We start from the raw sequence: 25,464 nt of genomic DNA on the forward strand, positions 1-25,464 counted from the left end.
GTCGCCATTTGGGAGCCGCCGGGACAAAGGGCCGATATTTAATCTATGTAAACCTGAATAGCGAAACTTAGACATTCGGCTACTGAAATCGAGTGCCCAGGTTCGAACCTGACCGGCTCGTGTCCGCTCCGATGCTTTTTATTATGAAAGCACTACAAAAGGTCATGATCAGTCATTAGTACTCATAAGCTCTATCACTCCCTAGGTTGGCTGGCGAACTTGAAAGAACCGTCGAGGAGATTCGCGCGTTGGAGCCGCTATATTTAACTTAGCTTTAATTACCCGCGCGATGTCTCGCGATTATGGCCTCAAGAAACGGTTTATCCAATCAGATCGACGGCACACACAATATCGGACAAGATGCTTGGTCTGTGGTTGTTATGTTCGGGGCATGGGAGCCCCGTGAGCGAGGAACTTCTCAACTCGATTGCTGGGTAGAAACTGTCAGTTTATTGTACATTTGGAAGAGAGAAGAGAGGGAAAGAAAGATATGCGAGCGTTTTTGAAGCATGGCTTTTGGTGCCTTTGTCGCGTACACTGTCCGAGGACGGTCGACTCCCTAGGAATCGTACGGGTTTCGTTGGCCCGTGCGTTGTCAGACGAAGGCATATACCGACACAATCGCTGTGTTTCTTTAAGTACGCCCGACACCTCACTTTTCATTTCCTTCATTCATGAAGAGCATAGTTGACAGATACAATGTGCAAGATTAGTCTTGGGATTTACAATCTCTAATAACATTGTCCCAAAGAAACACAAATCAATTGCAGTCATACAAGAGAAAGCACACATATTGTGTCTCGATTTAAATTATGTAGACTAGTTCAGCTTTAACTATACTCACAGGTCAATGACGAGCAGGTTACATAAAGACTGCACAATAAATAAAAAAAATAAACGAAGGACAATTAAACCATAGTGACACGACAGAATGTCAGAACTTTTTGCAAAAAGGAACACCGCAAGGAGTTTGCTTGCACTAAATGGAAGTTCCCTGTGAGATACACGCGATAAACAGAGCTGTTGTAACAGCAGATATGATTGGTAGGGAGGGCAATAGGTTTCATGAGAACCGCTGATATCACGCCAGTTGAAATGAAACACGTACTACATGCAATGTTCTCATATTTGATGTAAATAAACACAAAGTGTATAAGTCTGGCCAGAGAACTACTAAAACGTGATGAGGATGTTTTGACGACTGCTGCGATGTGAAGCAAATGATCAGCATGCCCCGGAAGACTTTGTGGCCGTCATGCAGACAATAGAAGTCATTTTTTTGCCACTTGTTCCTTGATTAGTGTGGCAGTACCAAGAAAACCTACACGTATCTCAACTATCAACTACAAGTAGCATGCTAAAAGAGCCAGATGAATGATTCACTGTCTAACTGCAGGTGCACACTGTACTTATAGCTATGACGCTAGCTTTAGATACTTAAGCCATGATGTTTCAGGTGGTCCACATGAAGAGCAGAGCCCACATACGTGAACAACATATGCTTCACAACCATGCTTTAAGAGAAGATCAGGCCGCATCTTGGCATGGAATTCGGTGAACGAGCGGCTGTTTCATCTCAATGGCTTCCACTGGAGGTCCCATGGACGTCATGAAAAAACAACAACAAACAAACAAGAAATGTTCAAAATATAAGCCTGCGCACTATAACATGCCTTCTCTGTACTATATGGAGTGACCCGCCTGCGTATGTCAGCTAACAGGACATATGTAAGACATGTCATATGAACTCAGTTACTGGACATATTGGTTTTGCAAATACAAAATGACGCTATGAAAATAAGAAGATCCACGGCAAGAAGATAAATCGTTTCTGTTTTGCCCTTCTCCCATGCATTTGAGGAAAATGAGGTCTGAACTCAGAGAACATTTCATCAAGTTTCCCATGCCTGATGCCTATGCCATATCTCCCTGAATTTATTCTGGCTGTGACTGTCTTTTTGCTGTGAAGCACAAACAACCTATCTATTGGCTTTTTGTCAAATTCGTGAGCGCATATATAATCGCAATCTTAGTAAAACTTTTCAAACCTCATAAACATTATGAAATTATGAATCCCATATTATTGTCCAAACTTGTGGCGAAACATCACGACTTTTCCAGTGGTAGTATATATTGCACTTGTGACACGAGGTAATTTTGTCTTTCCGCACAGAATCGACTGTCAGCACGCGCTTTTACCCCCCCCCCCCTTTCTTTTCCACACGTGGTAGTGGTAACATTTATTTGAGGCAAAAATAAAAATAAAAGAATGCCAGCCCTTGAATAAAATCAATGCGCTGACGGCCAAGGAGATATTTGCTGCAGAGAACACTGTCATCGAAATACAAACCAACCACTTAATATCGGTTTCAATTTACTGATCTTAGCAGAATCTAGCCCAGCTGCCAGCTGATTTGGACTCTTTTAGGCGTTTCTATACGCAGTCTTGGCTTTCTCAGTATTAATTCGACAGCGTTAAGTGCCCCGTTCTATAGAGTCTAGCGTCGTCAAAAATCACGAGCATGCATCTAGCAGGTGGTAGTTAGCAGTCACTTGTCCGGGAACTGATTGGTCGGTGGGTTGTGTGACGTCACATGACGTGGCCGAGTAGGCACTAGACCCTTTGAGGTAGAAAGGCTACATCGGAGTCGATCGCTTCAGGGCATTTAGTCTTCCGAATCAGGCACGCTACTCCTAGACCACGCTGCCAAGTTCTTACCGCTTGAATAAAGCATGCCTAGCTTGGTTCTGTGTATGAAGGTCCCAAACCAGTTCAGGTTAAGAGGAGGAGGAGGACGTTCTATAGCTGAGGGTACGGAAATTTCGAGATCCCCAGGATTCTTTAAAGTGCACTGATATCGCACAGTATACGGGCTCGTAATGAGTATGTATGACATGATACAGCCATATATTAAGAGTACATTGATTAAACAAGTATAAAAGTACAAGTACACGAACGGGGATCGTCAAGGGGAGCTGTTACGGGAGCCATTGACGCTTTCACGTCTTAACCTTGAAGGCGGAGCTTGAATGTCCCCCAAAATTCTCGTTTTAGAGCGCAGCTCTTTGGCGTCCGTTCCTGGGTTTCGCGTAGGCGTCGTCGTCGGCCTCGTAACCAGCTCCGCCCCCTTTCATCCCCCCAGCGCTAGCAGCGACCGACTGATACCGCTGGATGCCGCTGACGCCGCTAGAGAGTCAAGATAACGTGACTGCATAGAACACCGTCGCCGCCATGCAGAAAGAGGAGGGGAGGGTCCCCCCCCCCCCCCTTTTCCTGTGTGGCGGATAGGGTGCTCTTCAGTTGCCGACGCGCCGGTTATTTCGCGTAGGCCCCGGCACGTCGACGAATACGTGACCACCTTCCCACGGCTAGACCTGGTTCTTGGCGCTGCGGAAGCGAGGGTATCATATTGTTTGCGTCGGCATCGGCGGCGTTGTCCCTGAAACCAACTCCGCAGCTGGGGTTGACTCACTATCGGCGTCAGCATCAGTCAGTCGCTGCTATCTCTTCCCTCCTCCCTTTATCGCGTTGTCCGCTTGCTGCGCGCGCTTCTGCCCCCATCGTTTGCCGCTGGGTGTACACGCCCCCCCCCCCCCCCCCCCCCCTCTTCCTGCGAGTCTCCGGTTGTCAAAGCGCCGGCTCGAACTTAATTCCTTTCTTCGCTCCTCCTCCAATGCAACCCCTGTGCGGTGGCAATCAGAGAGCCAGATCGGTGGCGGCGGATCTGTATATGTGCACCGCCCGAGCCGAAATTGCCGCTGCCGTTCGCCACTGCGAAATTATCTGCCAGTTCTTTCTGAGCCATGAGCGAGACGAAAAAATTCTGTGATAGCGCATACATGTGTTGCTCGATTTCTTTGCTTCAATCTATCGAAAAGGTGAAACAGCTTATTTGCTGCGCTCAAATTTCGCATTAGGAAGTAACGTAATCGTCGGTAATTTTTTAGGGTGTCCATGAGCCGCTTCCCCGCCCCTCCCTCCTTTCTCGGCAGGTTCAATCATTCTCCAACGCAAACTACGCACTGGTAATGTTTCATTTGGGTTTGCTTGGGTGTATCCTCATTCGAAGTGCGAGGCGAAGACATTTACGATATTGAGCTGTATGCTTCGACAGCCCCTGAGTACGCGCGCAATAAGGCGTTCACGAAAGTAAACAAAAATTAAAAAATTGTTGCAGCGAAGTTATGATATTATAGAAAGGCTGCATTCGCTTCTATTTCACCAAGTAAAGAGTGTTGGTCTTTAGCCTTTTGAGAGTAATTCGATATCTAGAATTTACGGTTAATATTCACCTTATTTCTCAGTAACGTGAAGCTTGACGTCACGATCTTTCAATCTAAATGTTGGTCGTGATTTTTAGCGACATATATTACCGTTGGCCTCGTATAGTCAAAAGGGTCATTTCACTTTCCCTGCAATGCTGCGGTTCCAATAATAATGCCGAAGTGACCTGTATTTAGAGTGAAATTCCTGTGCCTGTTTTTAGTTTTCTGTATAGCTGTGCTCAGTTTCGCCCATTCCTGTTACAGCCTCTAACAGAGGCTAAAAGTATGATCAAAATAAATAAATAAATAAATAAATAAATAAATAAATAAATAAATAAATAAATAAATAAATAAATAAATAAATAAATAAATAAATAAATAAATAAATAAATAAATTTCCCCTATTCTCTTTGCAATAAACCGCACACTATCGTGATGCCTGTCTCGGTACTGTGAAAAGTACATAGAAGGTGTGGGCTGAGTTGTTTTATTCATCCTTCAGAGACCGGTACCATATGAGCTATAGTAGGTTCTCCACTACATTGCTCAAAAGTGAAAAGTGTGGTCTAGACTATTTCCGGTCAAGACATTACATCAATATTGTAATATTTTATGACAGCATACCTTATTAACTTTCTGCCTGCAGCACGCTGAACAAAGCTAATACTAGTCACAGCATTTTATCATTCCCGCTACAGTATCTGGCATGCGTGTTACGTGACGATACACGGTATTGATACCTAATCGAGTGACCGTTCTATTGTCGTAGTTTTATTCGGCATGGCAGATTTTGCCTAAAAAGACATTTTGCAAGGTGTCGTGACGCTGGGACTAAGTCGACCCGGCCTTCACTTGGTAGCGTGCAGAGACTCGGGGTTGATGAAGGATTGAATCTTCGAAGTTGGTAAAATATATACAAGCAGGTTTAATGGCACTTTGAGAAAACTATTTACATGATTATTTACATGAAAAAGAAGGGTACATCAGCAAAATGGCAAGCGTTAAGAGTTCATAGCGAGAAGCGACTGGATGAGCCGTTTACCCAGGGCTCAGAGCGACATTTCGTGCTCTGCAACGTCCTTAAAACCCCCTATGTCCAGCCCCTCTCTGAAGATGCTGACCAACCAAATCCAGGGCACGCCCCTCAGATATCGGCATCCAATCGAACACATCACTGCACTGATGGTCTGAAGCACTGACTGGCCCGGCATTGTTTCGTTGGGCCTGGTCACTTGTTGGCGGCAAAAGCTTGGGAACGGCGAGGAGGTACATTTCTATTCTTCAGCCAAGAATCGATAGGCTGGTTCCGGCAAGTGGATTTACTTCTCAGAAACCCAAGTGCACGTGCGCGCCGCATACGGCTCCCAGCATTGTCCCTTTCCAACAATTGCAAATCTTTCCTGCATTCCCAGGAAATCCTCTAATGGCCGTATGCGTCATGCTCCTTTCTTGTCCTGCACGTCAGCGGACGTGTCACTCTGTCGTCTCCTTTGTACAGTAGGCATTCCTCACTGGACGATAGGGCTTCTCGATGGGAAGGTGAACAATTGAACCAAAGCACTTCCTGCTATTTCCCGCAGGGGGACATTTCTTTGTGTTTTTCTAGACGTTCTCTTGACAGGGTCAATTTGGCATTTGCAGGGTGTCCACAAAGCAAAACAGGCTTACACAAAAGGATTCCTGGAAACAGGCTCGCTTGGCGCCCTTGTACCAACAGCACATATCCACAGCACTTATCCTATTCCCACAGGCGAACAATAGAGCGCGCAAGAGCGGATGATGCACGGTCGTAACAAAGGAAAGAATAAAGACTAGAAGTGCGCATACTTACGCTGTTGCCGAATCCCACGGCCAAAGTTGTGCACCACGATGCCCACGTTGCCCACCAGGAGAACTCGAACCAGCAGGGCCACTACAGCACATGCGATTGTGGCTAGGTAGAGCTCCGTCCGTGATTCATTTTTATCCAGCTGCACAGAAGGGAGCATCAAGCTTCATTTAAATGGTTTAGTTAGGTATATAACTTAAGCACGCCAAAGCGAAATTGGCCATGAACGACGACATAATGGAGGGCTAAAAAATTTCGACTCCCAGGGGTTCTTTACTCCCACTGGCATCGCACAGTGCACGGTAGCCTTGTGTTTTGCCTCCATTGTAATGCAACTGCCGCAGCCGGGGCCGAACTCGCATCTTTGTGCATAGTCGAGTGCCCTAACCACTGAGTAGTCGCTGTGGGTCCCATAAAATGGAGAAGTAGTTTAAGTCTCTCGAGAAGCCTCTTCCAAGCTGACACACATTACTGCCTCTGAAATTATATGGATTAAGCAGCGGATTTTTGAAGATGTAGGGTAATATTAAGAGAACTATATGTAATATGTAATAGTTGTAAAACAGGTATTGGGCTCTGATATGTTCACCGCCTGGTGCTTTGAAGAGAACGACAACCATGTTCAACGCGCGTGACGGTCAGGAAAGAAAACGACAACGAAGCTCTCTCTCCGACGCTCGGGCGTGCGCTTACAGAAGTGCAACGACTGATCGCAGAACGTTCCATTGACTGTTGACGGCGTAGCGCCCTGTTTAAGGACTCCCATTACGTATACATCTTCAATGCAACATTTAAACTGTCTCCAACTCTTTCTGGCCACTTTTTCTACATTTGTTATCCGTCAGCTGTGCGGCTATGGCTAACTAGCATCAGAAATTGGCATCCAGGGGGCAGAACTGAGCAGAATATGGGACAGAGCAAAAAACCTGCGAAGTGGCATTCCTACGGAAGTTCTCATAACGGACAGGAAGACAGCGTTTACGGCGGAGCTGACGTAAACCCCCTTGAGCTACAGTCAGAAAAGCTACTGGAGGAAAACTACCATCCGCAGATCAAAGCACTTACGGAGCGTTTGAACAAAACTATCGCAGAGGTGCTTTCCACGTACTTCGACACCGAACACAAGAGGTGGGGACACCGTTCTACCCTCTGTGGTTTTTGGGTGTAATCGCCGCCCAGGAGAGAAACAGGTCAACTTTATTCCACCCTGTGCACGACAGGGAGCCTATGAAAGGCATCTGCCGCACGTAACCTACGACGACAACCTCGACGTCGCCGCCTAGCTTCAACGCGAAGAGGAAGCCAAACTCATTTGACTGCGCATCAAACAGCAGCAAAGCGCCGACGCCCGAAGCTACAAGTTATGACGGCGCTACACTGACTATAGGCAGGGATATCGAGTTTGGGTGTGGACGCTCACTGTTTCCGCTCGTACAAAATCCCTCGTCGTCTAGATGACGTGCAGTGTGAGGGTTTTCTTAACGGAATGACAGCATGTCAACGACACCTCGCTCGGCCGGAAATTGTGCATGCTGAGCGCCTGAATCTTTCTCACAAACGCTGAATGACACTTTATTTTTGCGCTTTCGGTGTTTATTTTTCTTCCTATATATGTTTATCTTTGGCTACCTTTATTTTGATTTCACAACATTATGTCGCTCTTTCTTTGACAAGGCGCTAATGCCGCGAAGCTTTGCTTTGTTTTGATTTTTCACTCTCAATGCCACCGGGAGCGACATTATCGTTTTCTTTGTAGCCCAAGATCCGCCGAGACTTTACCTGTGACTGATTCTATCTTGTTCCAATAATTCTAGTTGCCGTCGACGACTTAATTCATCCCCATGTTTCGTTGCAAGCTTTAAACTGAGTTCTACCGAGAACAGCAGGCATTCTACAGTTCGACGACCGCCGAGCAGGTTTGTCGCTATTACCGCCGCCGAAATATTCCTTTCATTGCGGGCGCAAGTCAGTAAAATGAAGAGTTTCTTCAGTGTTTCCATCTAACGCAAGCGCCACTCAGACCTACTGGTAATGTGGTTACAATCTTTATTAATTAGTTTATTTATTTGTACATACTGCAGACCTATTGAGTTATTGCAGGGGTAAGTAAATACACAACAGCAACAAGGAACAGAACAAAGGCAAGTAGCAGAGAGAATATGAGCAAAACGAACAAAACGCAATTAAAAACGGCAAAACTATTCAATAGCCACTAAAAACGAGTTTAAAAGAAGAGAACGAGTATGACCAGGCAAGGAATTCCAGCATTCGATTACACGCGGAAAGAGACTGCATAAAGAGTGTCTGTGCGGGCAAAATAATGCTTTATGCTTAGGCTGTGGTGATTTCTTGTTTTAGATGGTATCGCGGGAATTAATTAGGTAATCATTTGAAGTGGTCCGGTAAGAGGAGTTAATAATGAAATGAAAAAACTGTGAAGAGTCAGTCCGTGGGCGAGATGAGAGCGGTTGCAAGGCTAGTGATGAAAGTGCAGTTGAAGGCGAAAAACTGGCGCGCGCGCCTCATCTATGGCGAGGCTAAAGAACCAAACGCCGGCGAACCAGCTGTTATACCCTTTTTTTTTTTCAGTTTCAGTAGGGGACAGAACAAAGAAGATTATGTTGAACTATGCATACTGCTGTCAGAAAACAAATCTATGTTCCCTGGTGAGCACAGCACTTCCCTTCACTCAGAGAAGCAGCAGGTGACACTATCAAGCTCACATCAAGCTTCTGTGGATAAACTATAACAGTCTTCGCTATGATGATGTGACAAAGAGGGTTAGAGGGCAAGTGCAGTAGAACATCGATGATACACACGCGATTGATATACATTTCGGGATGATAATAATTCGTGAAATTTCCTCGTCGAAAGCGCCTTATATTTTGCACCTTTTGAAAAGTCTCATGGGACTGCGAAACACGCGAATGCTCCGGCCGTGATTGCACCATGGAGTACTACAGGGTTTTGAATATTTGGGGGCTGGGATTTAAAACATTCTTATGCAAAATCTACTAATCTACTACACCATTCGAGCTGAAATAACGTTCACAAAGTAGCAAAATATCGTCTACGTTATCTGATAAGTGATTCAACATCGGTACTTGCCTAGATTTTCCGAAATCGAGAAAAAACTGCTCTAGGCGGCGTGCACAATTTTCGCAGAAGAGCGTCGAAAAGCTATTTTAACAAGATGCGTCATCTGTCGGGCAGCGAGGCAAGCGCGCCAACGGCAGGGATGGAGCTTGTCTCACTGCTCGACAGATGACGCATCATGTTAAAATAGCTTTTCGACGCTCTTCTGCGAAAATTGTGCACGCCGCCTAGAGCAGTTTTTTCTCGATTTCGGAAAACCTAGGCAAGTACCGATGTAGAATCACTTATCAGATAACGTAGACGATGTTTTGCTATTTTGTGAACGTTATTTCAGCTCGAATGGTGTAGTAGATTTTGCATAGGAATGTTTTAAATCCCAGCCCCCAAATATTCCAAACCCTGTAAGTGCTGCTACCTGCACATTGTCGACATCGCAACAGGCCCGTCACACGGTACAAACCACAAGCAGTGAGTGGTGGAACCTGTCCCATATATCTATACCCGACCGTATTACCACAAGTCACTGTCGCCTGTCAGTTGTAAACATATTTATTTTGTTTTGTATGATATAAAGTTCAGAAGCTATGAAAAATATTAAGGCAAAAGCCGTTATTGGCTCATACTCGCGGCCATGACCCTGTCCGTTCGGCCACGAGAAGTGTCATATTTCTACGCCAGATCCAGTGATATGCCGCCAGTGTTTGATGCAATAACCGGGTGACGTCATCGACCAGTCTACCGTTAGAAAGATAGTTAAAAATAATAAATAAATCCTTTCTACATCGGGAACAGAATCTCCGTTTCTTGGATCCCCAGCCGAGCGCCTTAACCAACTGCACAACGCCCGGGACCGTAAAACGCACATCATATTTCTCTTGTATAACGTGAGGATGACAGTAGCGATGACAATGACGCTGAAATTAGTGATAATGACAATGACGATGCATTTAATTCACAATGATAATGAGAGCAAGCGTGACGCGCCGCGTGCACTAGCAACGCTTAGGCTTTCGTATTTCTGCAGTGTGGATTCCACAGTGCACCCGGATTTTTTACAATCTATATTCTGCAGTACGTTGGGCTTCTTTTCTGAAGCGAAACATTGCCCTACGAGAAAGGCTTTAGTGGAAGGTTCTGTATAAATATTGACCATCTGGTGTTCTTCAACATGTGCTGACGTCCTGCAGTACAAGGACATTTTTGTATTTGCTTCCATCAAAATGCAGCTAAGCAGGGCAGAATTTAATACAGTGAATCGGCATCGGCAGCTAAAAGGGAAGCCATTAAAAAGGAAGAAAGCAATTAAAAAGGATGGAACAAAACAAAAGAGAAAAAACAGGTTACAAAACGGGACAAAATATAAGGTTTCACATTTTCCAAGCAAAACTAAGCTTAATTGCTTCACTTTACGGGTGTTAATGTACAGTAATCCAGTCCAATAGATGTTGAAGGAAGAATAGCACAGAAAGAAACGAGACACTTGAAGGAACATACCACGAACGCTTACTAACAACGAAGGCATTTATTCAAACGCATCGGAATAAATACGGAGCAAGAAAATCAAGACAAAAAAAAAGGGGGGGGGGGGAAACCACACTGCCAAGACAGATCACTGCATCAGTAAGCCATCCTCTGCGCTGACGGGGAAAAACTTATTTTCTGGATTGTCATTGCTAACCTGATTTTGTTCCTTGATTTTTTGTCTTGTTTTCCTTGCTCCGTATTTGAATAAACACATTTGTTATTAGCAAGCGCTCGCGGTGTATTCCTTCTAGTGTCTCGTCTTTTTCTGAGCTCTTCTTTCTTCAAGATGAACCAGTACCAATATGCCCAACGTTTCGCTCTGCTTCAGTCCAATACATTAGCCAGAGCATAACCTAATCCAACAAACATTGCTACATTAAGAAGGTGCACTCTGTCGGAAATATTTATCGAACAGGGTTTTAACTGCTTGAAGTCTTTTCAGGTGTCACGGGGTTGGGCGTAACTCACGTAATAGAGCCTGAGGCCTATGTAGACGACATTGGGGAACCACAGCAGCGTGAACAAGCACAGCCAGGCTTTGCTTTCTTTGAATATCTGCAATAAAGATCAGAAGAAAAATGATCGTATGTTAGAGCTCCCACGTAACATTCTTTATGAGTACAGTTTTCCCTAGAATCAGCATTCTGCAACTGTGTATAAGCAGGCTGCAGTGTTGTTTGAGCTCTTTAAGGGGCTGCGACAAAGTTTTCCAAGACAAAGTTTAACTGAACCCGCAGTTAGCGCTCAGGTGAAAGATAGATTCAAAGCCGAGTAAACTGGAACACTAGTGCACAGTAGACGTATTATTTGTCTTTTAATGCCTTCATGGTGTCTTAGTGACCAAGCTGAAGCCAAGTGCAGCCAATGTTTACTACTCGATATGGGTTGGCACACTTTTCTTTAGGCAATACAGCAAGGTTGAAATGAAGAAACGCCACCCACTCACTGTGATGTTTCCAGCCACAGCCCAAACTATGGTCACTGGTACCCCGACAGCCAGTACAATGATCTCTGTCGTTGTCATAAGCGTGCCGGTGTTCATTACGCAGATTAGCATGGTGCCCTAGGAGCAAAAATCACCAGGTGTTAATGTTCACTTGTTCACGAAATTCAAGGGGTCCAATTATGTACCAAACTCTGATTTCCAAGTAAATTTTGACCATTAAAAACGGGAAAATATACACTTTGTTCTACATATATCCTTACAAAATCTAAACGAACATCCTCTACCTGAGACTAAACCAGGGTTAAACATCAAGTGCTCTGTGCAGTACTCCCAATGTTCACGGCTATACGAAATCCAAGATGGCTGCCTGAAAGAGCATAATGCTGTGCGCGCCGTAGCACAATTTTAGCGGTGTATGTGCGCCTCTCGCTCGCGCCCGATGATGCATGTTGAGGATTATGTGAATGATGTACACAGGTGTCTTCGCGTTTTGACTTCTTTATGCTGGCGTTGCAGACTTTTGGAGGTGCCGGTCTTAGGTATGACGGGTACTGATTAAAAATGCTTGGTACGACATCCTTTTTCAACATCTGCAACGATACCTTCACGGAATTCACTCGCTGGAATTGTAGCTGCAAACTATATTTTGAAGTTGTGTTTGGCTGCTAGTTTTTTTCTTCGCATCACCTTCAGCCATCTTTTCCGGTGGTATATGTCAGCAGGAATGTCGTGAAACGAAACGCCAATCTTCTTATTTCGCTGACTGAACGTGGAAAACGGAACGCAACAGCAATGCATTTCGCTCACTGCTCGCTCCAGAAACTGCAGTGATCGAAGCGTAACCACTTGAATGGTTACATTACACACCACTACACAAATAATATAAAAAGAAAACCGGGCCCCATGAGGCTTACTCTTTGCTGCAACGGCAGTCACAAGAACATTCTGTGCCGCCTGCGTGTCATCTACTAGATGTTCATCTGACAGCGCCACCATACGGCGGACGCGTGCTCTACGAAGGGCAGAAACACCTCCGACGCTGCAGGCATTCCTTTTTGGAGACATTGCTTGAGGCAGTAATGTAATTTGTCATTGCATTTTTCTGTTTACCTGGCCGGCCCTTCCTTCGGTTGCAGTGTCTCTATAAGGACACGCATAGACACGTTGCATGTTTACAAGCCTCTAATTGAGCAATCAACGAAATTATCGCAGTAGGCTTGTAACTTAAATCACACAAGCGAACAGCTCACAAATGAACTTGGTGAGTGCACAGGTGGCAACCTGCCACAACTTCGCTCGATACTTCTCCAGTAATGTACAGCCTTTGACAAAAGTTTAGAGTCCAGGGGATCTACTTCTGAGCCATATTATATGGCTCGTAATGAATTCCTAGGTTCCCAAACTTGCTGAAGGCAAGAATATATTTCCTCCTACGCTCTACAATGGCTAGGACTTCCAAGATTGTTAAAGAAGTCATGATATACGTATTAAAAGCAAACTTTCTGGGCTCTAAACTTTTGACAAAGGCTGTGCGTATACATTTCATGCTTGATATTGCAAGATGTACAAAAACATTTTCACAAACTGTTTCAAAAAAAAAAAAAACAGTAAAGACGCTATATGCAATATCGTTCTAAATAGAAATTGATTCTTTGGCTCTCTGCAGATGTGTTGAAAGTTTGCCCGGCGTATTTTTCGCTGAGAAAATTGTAATTAGATTTCTGCTTGTTGATTCAAACTCGTAACGCCTAGCTTTACCAAAAGGGATGGGTTGCCATACCTTAGAAGCTAATGGCGGTGTGAAGTAGATTCTGGGACCCAGAGCAAAAAAGTGGTGTCGAAGCTTGTATTTTACCCGCGACACCAGTCGGTTATGATGCCACATGTGGTTTTTGTCTTCTCTAACTTCTAAAAGACCTGAGTGTGGACTCTTTGCGATCAGAATGTGGCACCATACTGATACAGTTCATCTTCGTTTTTCGGTCTGCTGCCACGTGACTACATGGTATGGCAAATGTGGCAGGAGCTATATATATATATATATATATATATATATATATATATATATATATATATATATATATATATATATATATATATATATATATATATATATAGGCAAGGAGGACAGTTATTTACGCGAACTATGATGCGCAAGGAGAACCACCAAACAGGAGCCATTAACTCTGTCGCATCGCATACTTCAAGACAGAACTGAAGGGCCCAGCAATTTTTACAAGTGTTTTTATTGCTGCTGTGAAGGAACAAGCTTATTGTTAGCTTACTTGCAGCTGCACGTCGAAGAAGATGAGAGAGGAGCACAGGAAAAGCCATCCAAGCATTTTCTGCAGATTCTCCAGGGCATTGATATCGAACATAAGCTTGCGGCTGCACCTATAACGATGTACTACCGGTACACCCAAACACATGATGGCTATGAAGAACACGATGGCAACTCCAAGCCGCACCTGCGTTTGACATGCACTAATTATGAATACCGTCCCTGTCTAGATGTGAAACAGCACACAGATACGGAACTTAGTGAATACACCTAAGCAAGAGCATGGCAGCTGGGAAATATCCAAATTTTCTTCCCAGTTAATGTGTCTGGTAATTTAAGAAAATTAGATATGGGGCCTGAAGTCCCAGAGCAACATCCGCTCAGAAAATTCTGAAAATTTCTAAAAAAGTGTTCAGCTAGAGAAATACTTGCAGGATGTCCAAATGTCGCGTTGTGAATAATGCAATCGTCACCTTCATACTGCAATACCGCACCTTAAACAATTTAGGGAAAAAAGGCAATCAATGAGCACATATCTAAGCGTCTTAAAGGCCCCCTGTCCACCCTCTGGTCGAAAATATTTTCTTCACCGGTGACTGTGAGACTTCGCCCCTAGAACGCAAGGCCGCAAAATGTTTTTGAAAAGAGTAACTAATAACGCAGTTACAGCCACCGCAATCACCCGATTCTGTCATGCTTCTCTCCTTCCGTTCCCTCGCAAAGGTTTTTCACTCTCCTGCCCGAGGTCGTCTAGCCTTCGCAAGACAAATTCCTCTTCCTCCTCCGCGTTTGGCGAGAGGTGGGGCGTGGCACTCCGCGAGCGCGAAAAAAAAAAAAAACAGAAAAGAAAAAAAAAAACGGCCGAGGGAGCGCGCGCCGCTGGATTCAGTCTGGCCGTGGCGAGGGAAAAGCGGGCAGCGAGCGGTAGACACCCATCCTTCTCCCGTCAGTCAGCGAGACGGACCAATGGGCGTCGTTCGCGGTACGTACGTCATTACTGTGGCCCGTCGGGCCAGCGCAGGAAACGGGGAAGCTGACTTTCCAAAGGAGAGCATGAGAGAGCTTTGAATTGTATTTTCGATGCTTTGCGGCGCGCGTGTCACTGTAGCATTTTGCACAGACTATCTCCGGTACCTGATTGAAACACTGGGCTCCTTTGCTTAAAAGAGCCTTCCCTGGACAGTGGCCCTTTAAGGTTTATGGCGCGCAGACAACAAACACCATCATCATGGGTCAGCGGAGCTAAGAATCATTGGTCTGACACTAGGCCAAGTGAACAATTTGCTAACAGTGTCTACATGTATCACCAGTACAAACAGCTTGGAGTCCACATATCCACTAAATTTGACATATAAGATTTTTGTGTATGGCATTTATGTTATGTTGCCTTAGGTGATGCATGTAATGCAGTGAACGGGTAGCTGACGGTCTTTTCGTTAACCGTGAGTTCCAAGGGAGGGTAAACATAACCGGGGCCGCCAGAATTTAGTATGAGAACTGGGATATGATAAATGTTGTCAGCTGATGACAGAGGTTCTGAAAAGCACCGGAAGATGACTTTCAACCACACTGTACGCGGACACAGCAAGAAAATAATTCAAAATTCAGGACCACAAGTTGATGTTCTCTTTAGCGACCCGATTGACGTCAGTTAGTTCGTAGCCGGATTTTGCTATCCACTTCAAATGGTTCTCAATTTTGCTTTGAAAGGTGCGTTACATTTAGTGAGGCGCAGCGGTACATGCTAGAAATAAATAATTATAAAAGCAGGCAGCTGCAGTCATCTGGCAGCTCCTCAGGGAACGCGTGCACATGTGCAGAGCAGTACATTTCTGCCCATGACTTTTTTTAGGTTATCGACTCCCAAGTTGCGGTGAGCAGCCTATACGCGAGAGCGGCCCTTAACCACATATATACGGCATATCAATGGGTGTATTTACTACACCTGTTTCTGAAGTATTGTACTTCCATCTTCATCTCCAACGGCCAAATTGATGATCACATAGCAGGTGAGGAGACCAGTGCTCACCATGAAGACAGCAATTTCATGGTACCTTTCTTTCAGTGTGCCATGTATAATATAGAAGAAGCAGAATACTGTAAAAAAGAAAGCATATAAAATATCACTATAAAAACCATCTGCAGGTGCACCTTCACCTAATAAATTAAAAATAAATATAATGCATTAATGCACCGGCTACAATGAGAGAGCCCATCAAGGACGTTGGAGTTGGTGAGCCCATGCTTCCCGTTGACGATTACACGAACATGTGTTTATATCTTTCTACTTGTGCGAACCATGCATGACCTAGGTTTGATCACATTTATAAAAAACAGAGTGAGCTTCACTTTACGCGAAAGGAAGGAAGGGCTAGGAGCTGCTGGAGTAGAGACGCACACGGCAGTGATCCATGATACAATTCTACATATCATGGCCGGAATTGGTGGCAAAAAAGGAAGCCTCAATATGTGTTCCTATCAAACAGCGTAAGTTGTGTTGGTTTGCAGAGTTCTTAGGCGACTATACTTAATGCCAAATACAAGTTTTATTCTGTTTGCTTTGTGGGAAAGATGCTAAAAGATTGTAACAGTTGTTATGCAGAAGTGTAGAGTGCACACACAGAACTAGTGCAGCGGCTGAGCGAGCGCACCAAAAACGGCCCTTCACTTATGCTTCCTCTGTTACTATAGCATATCTTATTTATTATTGTACACATAATACTCGTGTCACTGCTCTCTCCTCTGCAGCATCGCCCCGATGCGGTGTTCCCACCACATTGAAGGCCAGAGAGGGAGGGCTCATGAGAGTTAGAACACGAGTATCACATCACGTAATGGGTTGCAGCCAGCCTGAAGATTAATCGGGAGGTCGTTCGTGGTAAGGTTTCATTCGCATAGCATGCACAACACCGCTACGCTTGGTGCTGTGCGATAATCCGGCTACTGTGACTTGTTTGCACGTCACGTCGCTGAGGTGGCGGACGACAAGATTAGGGCCGAAGCGTGGCACAGAAACCTTTCGGATAGCCCACAGCGAAGAACGGGTGTCCAGCCCGCACATCCTCGGAGCGCCGTCCATGCTTCCGCGGCCGCGCTGATCTGCTGCTCACCGTCAATTCGTTGTCGGGTCAGTTGCCGCCCTTCTTTCATGCGCTGAACAAAAGCGGTGACATCTAGATCAAGTTCATGCTTACTCTCGGGATCAATGGGTAGCATAGCGCCTTGTGAAGTGAACCTGGAGACCAAATATTAGTTGGAAGAGAGTGAGGTCGTCTCCTGCAGGGCCGTAATATAAGCGAATGTTGCGTTTGGAAGAATTTAATCTCATGAGTTATGCTGCACATCAATCAACATATATGAAAAACATGTCGGTAAATGTCCTGTCGAGACGTTACACCAAGCTATTGGTCTGGGTGTGATGGTCTGTTGCACGGATACGGCTGGTGGGCGTAAGAGGCAGCAAAGCCCAGTGAAGCGGCCGTGAACGCAGCTCTACGGTCAGAAATGATAGCTACAGGAGAGCCACGATGCAGGACGATGCTGCGCACAAATAATTCTGTAACTTCAGCAGCAGTGCCGCTTGCAAGCGACGCGGTCTTAGTGTGTCGTGTTAGGTAATCCGTCGCGATTACAATCCACCGTTCTTGTAGACGGTTTCGGGAGGTCCATGCTCGCTCGCTGGAAACGGGTCTTTGGTAGCGATATGGGCTACAACAAACTGTCTGGCTTTAGAGAAGGTGACGTTTAAATGCAAGTGCGCAATGATGGTAGTAACCTGGGCCAGTAGTACATCATCCAAATCCTCGCCAGCGTACGACAGACCCCTAAGTGGCTAGCATACGGTTCATCGTGACAAGTGCGCAAGATTTCACAGTGTAGCTCAGATGGTACAAGTGGAGGCGTCTCCTTGTTGCAGTCGAAGTTGCGCTTGTAGAGACCGCCACCTCGAAAAATGAAGGTCTGTAGTCAGCGGCGAAGCGCACGTGTAATACGAGCATTATAGAGCCTTCCATGTAGTCACTGAGAGGCGCCAACTCAGAGTTGGCCCATTGAGGGTATTCTTCGATGATGTCTTTCGGAGCCGGTTCCACGGGCGCTAGCGATAAACAGCCGGCATCTTGGTGCTGCCGGCTCGATTTGTAGACGACCATTACGTGCAGTACACTTGCAAACAGAGACTACACCTTGCCAACCGGCCAGAAAGCTTGGCCTTTAATGCTGGACAGCCAGAAAACGAGTGGGCATCGCTGAAAACATGAGACGGTCGGCCGTAGATGCATGGAAGTAACTTACTGCGGGCACAGATAATGGCAATACATTCTTTTTTTTTTTGTCGTCGAATAGTTTGCGACCGAAACTGCGCAGCTTGCGTAGGGGATGACTCATCCTGCACTGCCTTTCCGCTGTATGAGGATCGCTCCAATGTCTACGTTGCTGGCGTCAGCGTGGACATCAGTTTCTGCGTTGTGCACTGTCGTCAAGATGGGTTAGTACTGGGGATTGTGGAGGAGGCGGCGTGGCTGTTTGAAGAGCTTCGTCTTGGGCATCACTTCGAACCTCCACCTGATGCGTAACAGATGTTGCACAGAAGTGTAGAGTGCACTCGCATAGGTTAGGTTAGGTAAGCGGCTGAGCGAGTCACCAAGAACGGTCCTTCACTTCTGCGCCTTCTACTCCCAGCGCATATGCCATTTCTTCTACACCTAACACACATGTCAATATTTTAAAATGTCCTCTTTTTAAGCATTTTCGCTTCCTTGAAATATGCACAGAAACACGATGCGTCTACCAGTGCATTTTGTTTTAGTAAACTTGGAGGGAAAGTGATGAATTCCGGATAAAATCTGCAAATATTTCTTCCGCTGCCTAGATCAGCTTCCGCGTATCTTCCAAGGCTATCAAAGGAGGATCTTGCCAGGCTAGTGTTTAGCTTCCGAAAAAACAAGCCCGCCGGAATAGATGGTATATCGGCTGCACTGATACAGCGGAATTTTACCGCTCTCTCGGACATACTGCTTTTCTTAATTAATGGGTTTTTGGAAAACGCTGTAATACCTGAAGATTTGAAAACTGCTATCGTAAAACCGCTGTTCAAGGGAGGACAAAAGAATGCTATCGACAACTACAGACCGATTTCTATCCTGCCGATTTTATCACAGATACTAGAGAAATTCCTATTTGAATGTATGACTTCCTTCTTAGACAAATTCGGTGCCATTTCAACCCGTCAATATGGGTTCATTAAGGGAAGAGGTACTACATTATTGCTTGAGGAATTTGCTGATGAGTTGTACGCTGCTTTCGATGAAAATACGTTTAGCTGTGCTGTTTTCCTAGACGTTAAGAAAGCCTTTGATACGGTTAATCATACTATTTTATTAGAAAAACTGTACCTTCTGGGCTTTCGAGGTCCTTTTTATGCTGTTTTAAAGAATTTCTTATGCGGACGTTCACAAGTAGTCAGAATTAACAGCCAAATGGAACACAGTGGAAAGCTCCCTGTAAAAGCGGGTGTACCACAGGGATTCATTCTATCTCCATTGCTCTTTAATATATTTATAAATGATCTGAGCTCAGTAACATCCAAGTGCTTGATTTTTCAGTACGCTGACGACACAGTTCTGCTCACGAAGCATATAAACTACGAGACGGCAGTGAATGTGTTGCAGGAAAACATTAATTATGTCATGAAATGGTTTTCCGATAATGGAATCTCGGTGAACATAAACAAAACGAAAATGATATGTTTCAGAAATCCTTTAAAGACACTACTTATAGATAGACAAGTATTCTTGCATGATCATGATTCCCTCCCCTGTTGTTGCAAGCCAATAGAATATGTTAACTCGATCAAATATCTCGGTGTTGTTTTTGACAGCAGCTTATCTTGGCATGACCACTTGGCATATCTGTGTGCTAAGCTACGGAAAGTTACGTGGTTACTCTTCAATATGAAGTCTTTGGTGCCGATGTCAGTAAAGAAAACTATAATTCATGCACTCGCGTACAGTGTTCTCAGATACGGCATAACTACATTTGGGCCATGTCCTTCACGCTGGCATTGCCGTATTGACAGTATATTAAAAAACATGTTGAAGAGCATTGCATACAATTGTCACATACCATCCGGCACGGACGTCTTTCAGTTCCTAGGCCTTCCGTCATTTCATTCTCTTTTTGTGCAGACCGTTGTTCACCGGCATTTTTGGAATTCCGACTTTCTAATTATTAATACTCCTGAACGGAAGTTAAGGAAAACATTACGTTATTATATACCACGGAGTGTAACTAGATACGGGAAAGCAAGGCGCTGTGCTTATGTACCTGAAATCTTTAATGAGTTACCGGATGAAATTTTTGCGGTAACTTCTATGCGTAGCCTAAAGATGCATCTGAAAGCCCTTTGTTGATATTTGTATTCTTTTGTCAGAGTGAAGTTATGCTTACAAATATATTGGTTAATTCATTTATATTTATATTGACGTCTACTCTGGGTTTAGAGTTGAATTTCTCAATACTCATGCTGTTAACCTGTTTTTTCCACCTTTTTTTTTTTCTTTTTGCTCTCGCTTGGGTGTAGCGAGAAGCGTTGCTATATCTACTGCCTTTTTTTGTAGTCTTGGCCGTAACTGCCGCGCCCAGTCCCTCAAGCCTCTTGTTGGCTTATGACGGGCCTGAACCATATTGTATCATCTACAAAGTGGCAATAAACATTATTATTATTATTATTATTATTATTATTATTATTATTATTATTATTATTATTATTATTATTATTATTATTATTATTATTATTATTATTATTATTATTATTACGAAGCCCATTTCGCAGAAGTTTGGGGGCCTTAACAACTATATTAGCCACGATCTTGTGACCAGCATTTCAAACTTCGACTCGGGGGGGATATGCCAGGAGGTTTTGGCGCAACAGCGGTCCCAGCACTTTTATGCAGAAGCTATCTTTATTATTAGAATGTTCAGTGTTAGAGCATAAGGCATGCTAACCGTGAAGTACTGAAGAATAGGTTACAATGCTATTCGTTATTTTTCTGACGAAATAAATTTGCGCAATTTTCTCGCCTGAACGCAAGTTACTAATTATTCAGGAAAAGTAATGCAGACCTAAATAGAAGCATACTCTAGCTGGTATTAACTACCCTGTGCTGTTGAATGCATTGAAGGGGCAAGCGCTGTCTTGTATAAAATACATTTTTGGCAATTAGAGATCGCAGAACTGTATTTGTCACTGCACCGTCTGAAGAGCGACGACTACCTTATCAGATGTAGTACATCTATATAAACAACTTACTTGATGTGAAGCACAGCATGATGGTAAAAGTGTAATCATCCGAGTTCTTCGGCAGTGTTGCCAATCTTTCCACCGAGAATCCCAAAGACACCAGAAGGCTCAACGATGAAACGGCCAAAAATGCCCATTCTAAAGGCTGAATGGCTGTCAATGGCTTAACCTGTAATGAGAAAATAATGAATTTAAACGCAGGTAAATCCAAGTCACGACCGTGAGACTATATAAGGTCACTAGAATAAAAGATAGCATCTCGAAATCACTACGGTTTGCCTTCAAGAAGCTCTTTCCAGTGAAATATAATAAGAAAACGGGCAGGGAGCACGGCTTTTTTTTTCGCGACGCATTTTTTCTGGGAAACCGTAATTCTAGTATACATGACATGAGATGTATTTGTACAAGTGATGCGTAGGGGGAAATACCAATTTGGACTGAGAGTAGCTGGCTTAGTGTACGAGAAAATACAGTTCCATCAGAAGCAGTAAAATAAAGCAAATTAAGCTAATCAGAAGCACAATACTCTCTGTCTGATTCCATTATTTGGGTTACGTACCTTTGAAAGAATACCGTAATTGCTCGAATATCTATCTACCCGCGAGCTTCATAGACGGATTGTGGCTTAAAAGACGACGTTTTTGCCTTGATTTAGAAAAAACAGACATTGTGACGCTGACAGCCTTTACATGTTGTGACGTAATCCACACTGTTTAACTTTATCTCTAGTCATTTGGCAGCATTCGGCAGTCAGGAACCACAGCCTCCATTCAGGAACTGGGCTTTTAAGTATGGCGCGGTCATGTGACATTTGCTTGTAGAAAGATAACAGCCCCAGAAATGAGAAATATTTCTTTCTAACCGAAAATCAGTAAACATACTTTAAATTCGCCATACCGCGGAATGCTTTGGCATCCAAAATCACGGCAGAGTTGAAGAAGACAACAAGCGGGAAAACATTGCGCGCAGTTACTTTGATAACGCCCTTGGCAAAACGATTACGCGCGGCCGCTCGCGCGGTGGGACCCCCGCGGAGACCTTTCAAATGCTATATAATATCGATCCATTAGAGCGGAACCGATATCAACCTCCCTGAAATGGAAGAAGACAGTTGAAAACTCCGTCACTGAGCGTGTCCATGACTCCCTGCGACTCCGACATCAAAATCAGCTATCGAAATGTCAAGGCACATTACCGATCCGAAGAGCATCCTGTCCCGCACCAACCGGTATACGCAAGTGGCTGAAGATGGCCGGCGGCCTCTCTAGTTCTGCGGTGCAAATTCGCCGCAAGCACCGGTTGCTTTTCCTTGGACTGGCAATACGGTTATATATAGCTGTGTGCTGCTGATATCGACGGTGACCCTTCCTAACTTCCGGCGTCGGTGCTTTCGTAACGCACTGCAACCCCCACAACAAGGGCGCAGATAAACGCTGTATGTTCCGCGTACGGGCATTTCTAAGCTTGCCGAAAAGCCTGACCTACGTCGCGTCCGTTCGGCGGTTGGGCTGCGTCGTCGTTGGTGCCTTTGCCGGTGTAACCGATCGAAGAAAGCCATGAGCCACGAGAGAGTCACGATATGAAAGAGCACTGTATTCGAAACGTTGGCTCGGCTTGCGAACTGAGGTCCCCCCTCTACTCTTGTTTCGTGCTCTCTCATACTGTGCAGCCATCTTATTTCTCTCGTTTTACCCGAGATAGTCACGAGCCATAGACAACTTCTGAGAAGAACCTCCACTCCACCACCCCCGCATAGAGGATTGGGAGATCGCCATGCAGGGCCCCTGACAAAAGTGCCAGCATTGGTTGGCCCGTCGCGCAGTTACTGCAGTCACGGCCAACGGGACCCTGGACTGACAGCACCCCACCCCTTCCTGCCATCAACGTAATGAAGATGTATATTCCTTCTGATTTGGAGAGGGGCAAGGTTCACGAGCCCTGCGCCGCTCGCTTGGGGCTCTTCTTTCCCTTCTTCTGAGAAATTCTTTTTGGCTCGTGAGAAAACTACTGCTTTGCAGCAGTGTAGTAGTAGTTAGCACTTAGCATACTTATTTAATAATTGCCTTCAAATAAAAAAATGTCATTTCAGAAATTTGAGATCTTCATGGGAAACAGCTGAAACGGAGAAATGTAGTTCATCTAGTGAACGCTCGATTGCGTGCATGTGCGTCACAACGAATGAGGAACTTGCGGATTGCCAAGTATTATAACGACGAGGAGAGTCCGGCGATAACGGAGCATATCACAGGATATAGCAGCTTCGCTTTCAACGCCGCATTTTTTTTTTCACATATGCCTTCAGGTACCGGTATTTGCTTTACTCCCTTTCGCTCTTACTGCGCTAAGAGGAGAGCGCTTTAAAATATCATCAGAAGGCTGAAACTCACCTGCTTAACCTAGGATAAGTTTGGCCAGATGTGGCAGTAATTAAAACGGTGTAATGGAATTACAGTGCTACCTTTCCGGAATTTAATAACATGATTGAATTAATTTCGTTGTATAATTTTGTAACAGTGTAATTTAGTACGTTGGGGTGGTAATTTCGCAATAATATCTAATCAGCTTCTTTCGAAACTGTATTATGAGAACTTCCCCACTTTCCTTCCAGTCACCGGTTAGATACCGGCTGGGGCGTCTACAAAGCAGGACTTAAGGGCGAAAGTTGCTTCGAGGCGAACAACTTGCGTAGGAGAAATGGGAGCTACACCGTTTCTGTTCACACGGATATTGAATGCACAACGAATGTGAGCGAGAAATCACTGACGCGTCCTTTTTAGTGATACGGAAAAAAAAAATGATTTGAAATCAGCAGGTTAAAACTATAGACCCGTCGGAAGGTTAAAGTAAGATTAAGAGTGACGTAAGAACAATGAGACTTTAACGCGACAGTGTTCAGACAATTCGTTCAGGTAAAAGTCCGGCACCGGCGTTGTGGGCGAGAAATCACGAGCACTATTCTTGCAAAGGGTACTTGACGGTTGACATGATTGTGAACTTATTTCGAGTACTTGGCCACACTGGGTCACATATTCTGCCGGGACAGTTGTACACTACAGTGAGACCTGAGACGCTAGTTGGTCTGGTAGTATTCGCCATGTTCGATCTTTTCTAGTTCCAGGTATTTTTCATGCGAACAGCCAAAAAATTCTCTTACGACCTTCAGTTTCATGTGGTCAGATGGGATAGAAAATGTTGTGCCACAGTGCTGTGTTATAGTGCGGGCCACAGACTGCGCAAGCGTGAAGTTTTCTTTATATCTCGCCATGTCCCCTTTCCATTCCCTCTCTCTCTTGGGTTACTTATAACTACCCTCTGTTGCAATAAACGCCGGTGTCTTACCTGCCTCGTTCCCAGGCGTGTACGTGCGTTCCATTCTTGCCGTGGCCTATCGACCGCGGTTATGTTACAGAAAATAATGCTCTTATTTCTCTGCCCTTTGTTTGTTAGTCGCTGTGCTGGTAGCACCGAGGGGTAATCTCGCACTGTGGCGCGCCATTCTGGCAGCACTTGGCAAAAGCTGAGCCTGTTGTGACGTCACTTCACCAGAAACTACTTCGCCTCCTTAGCTGCACTTTCCACTATCCCCTTGATCGCGGATAATAGAAGCTTGAGGAGAGCTGTTAAATTTACAGGCTTATCAGGGTGCCCTTCTTAAGTAGCAGTAGTGCTGGCTTATTAACCACGTAAGAATGGAAGGACAATGTAGTACCGGCCGTGGCAATTGTCACTTTCTTTCGCAATCACTCGAGTTACGGCCGGGGGAGATAAACAGGGAGAAGGTAAATAGTGAGAGATAGCGAGGTAGATCTATCTACAGTGTGTCCATGTATACGCAAACCATCAGACAATAAGAAATGATATAAAAGGATCACGCCGCTAGCGGTTGAGTGCGCCCAATTCGGCTAAATTTTACGCTCGAGGGGCAACAGCGAGACCCAGGTAATCACATGATATTTCGAAAAAAAAAAAAGAGTCTCCTGTTGATATGAAATAGTATTGTAATCCGCTGGTGGGATATGAACCCGCGGCCTCCGAATTTCGAGTACAAATCCCGCAACCGTGGCCGAGTGGCTGGAAGCCCGTTTCAACTGCGTGAGGTGATTAGTTCGAAACCCACCACCGGACACCCACCGGTAAAAATGGGTACAAGTATCCCCCGACCTGGTGCCAGCTTTATTCACGGGTGTGTACTGTGGGAATCACGTGCGTTTACCCCGGAAGGA

At 44.8% G+C, this 25,464-nt stretch overlaps 1 protein-coding gene across 3 annotated transcripts in view; it reads right to left on the reverse strand.

Annotated features, from left to right (window-relative positions):
- Positions 1–434: 434 nt before the first annotated feature.
- The window catches only part of LOC146197058 (uncharacterized), a 31,573-nt gene continuing 6,543 nt past the window's right edge, over positions 435–25,464 (reverse strand). Inside the window, exons 1-8 of one of the 3 annotated variants that reach the window (XM_084596434.1) lie at positions 22,437–22,513; positions 21,251–21,410; positions 15,887–16,038; positions 13,946–14,128; positions 11,661–11,777; positions 11,183–11,269; positions 6,098–6,236; positions 435–1,589 (exon numbers count right to left, since the gene is read on the reverse strand). In XM_084596434.1, coding sequence (XP_084452560.1) covers positions 1,528–1,589; positions 6,098–6,236; positions 11,183–11,269; positions 11,661–11,777; positions 13,946–14,128; positions 15,887–16,038; positions 21,251–21,410; positions 22,437–22,451 — 915 coding nt within the window. In that variant the 5' untranslated portion in view covers positions 22,452–22,513 and the 3' untranslated portion in view covers positions 435–1,527. Of the gene's footprint in view, positions 1,590–6,093; positions 6,237–11,182; positions 11,270–11,660; positions 11,778–13,945; positions 14,129–15,886; positions 16,039–21,250; positions 21,411–22,436; positions 22,514–25,464 lie in introns of those variants that run through there. The other 2 variants (XM_084596436.1, XM_084596435.1) reach the window with 2 other exon arrangements.

Source organism: Amblyomma maculatum, chromosome 3, assembly GCF_055883805.1.
Source record: "Amblyomma maculatum isolate TAMU_Amacu chromosome 3, ASM5588380v1, whole genome shotgun sequence".
NCBI lineage: Eukaryota > Metazoa > Arthropoda > Arachnida > Ixodida > Ixodidae > Amblyomma > Amblyomma maculatum.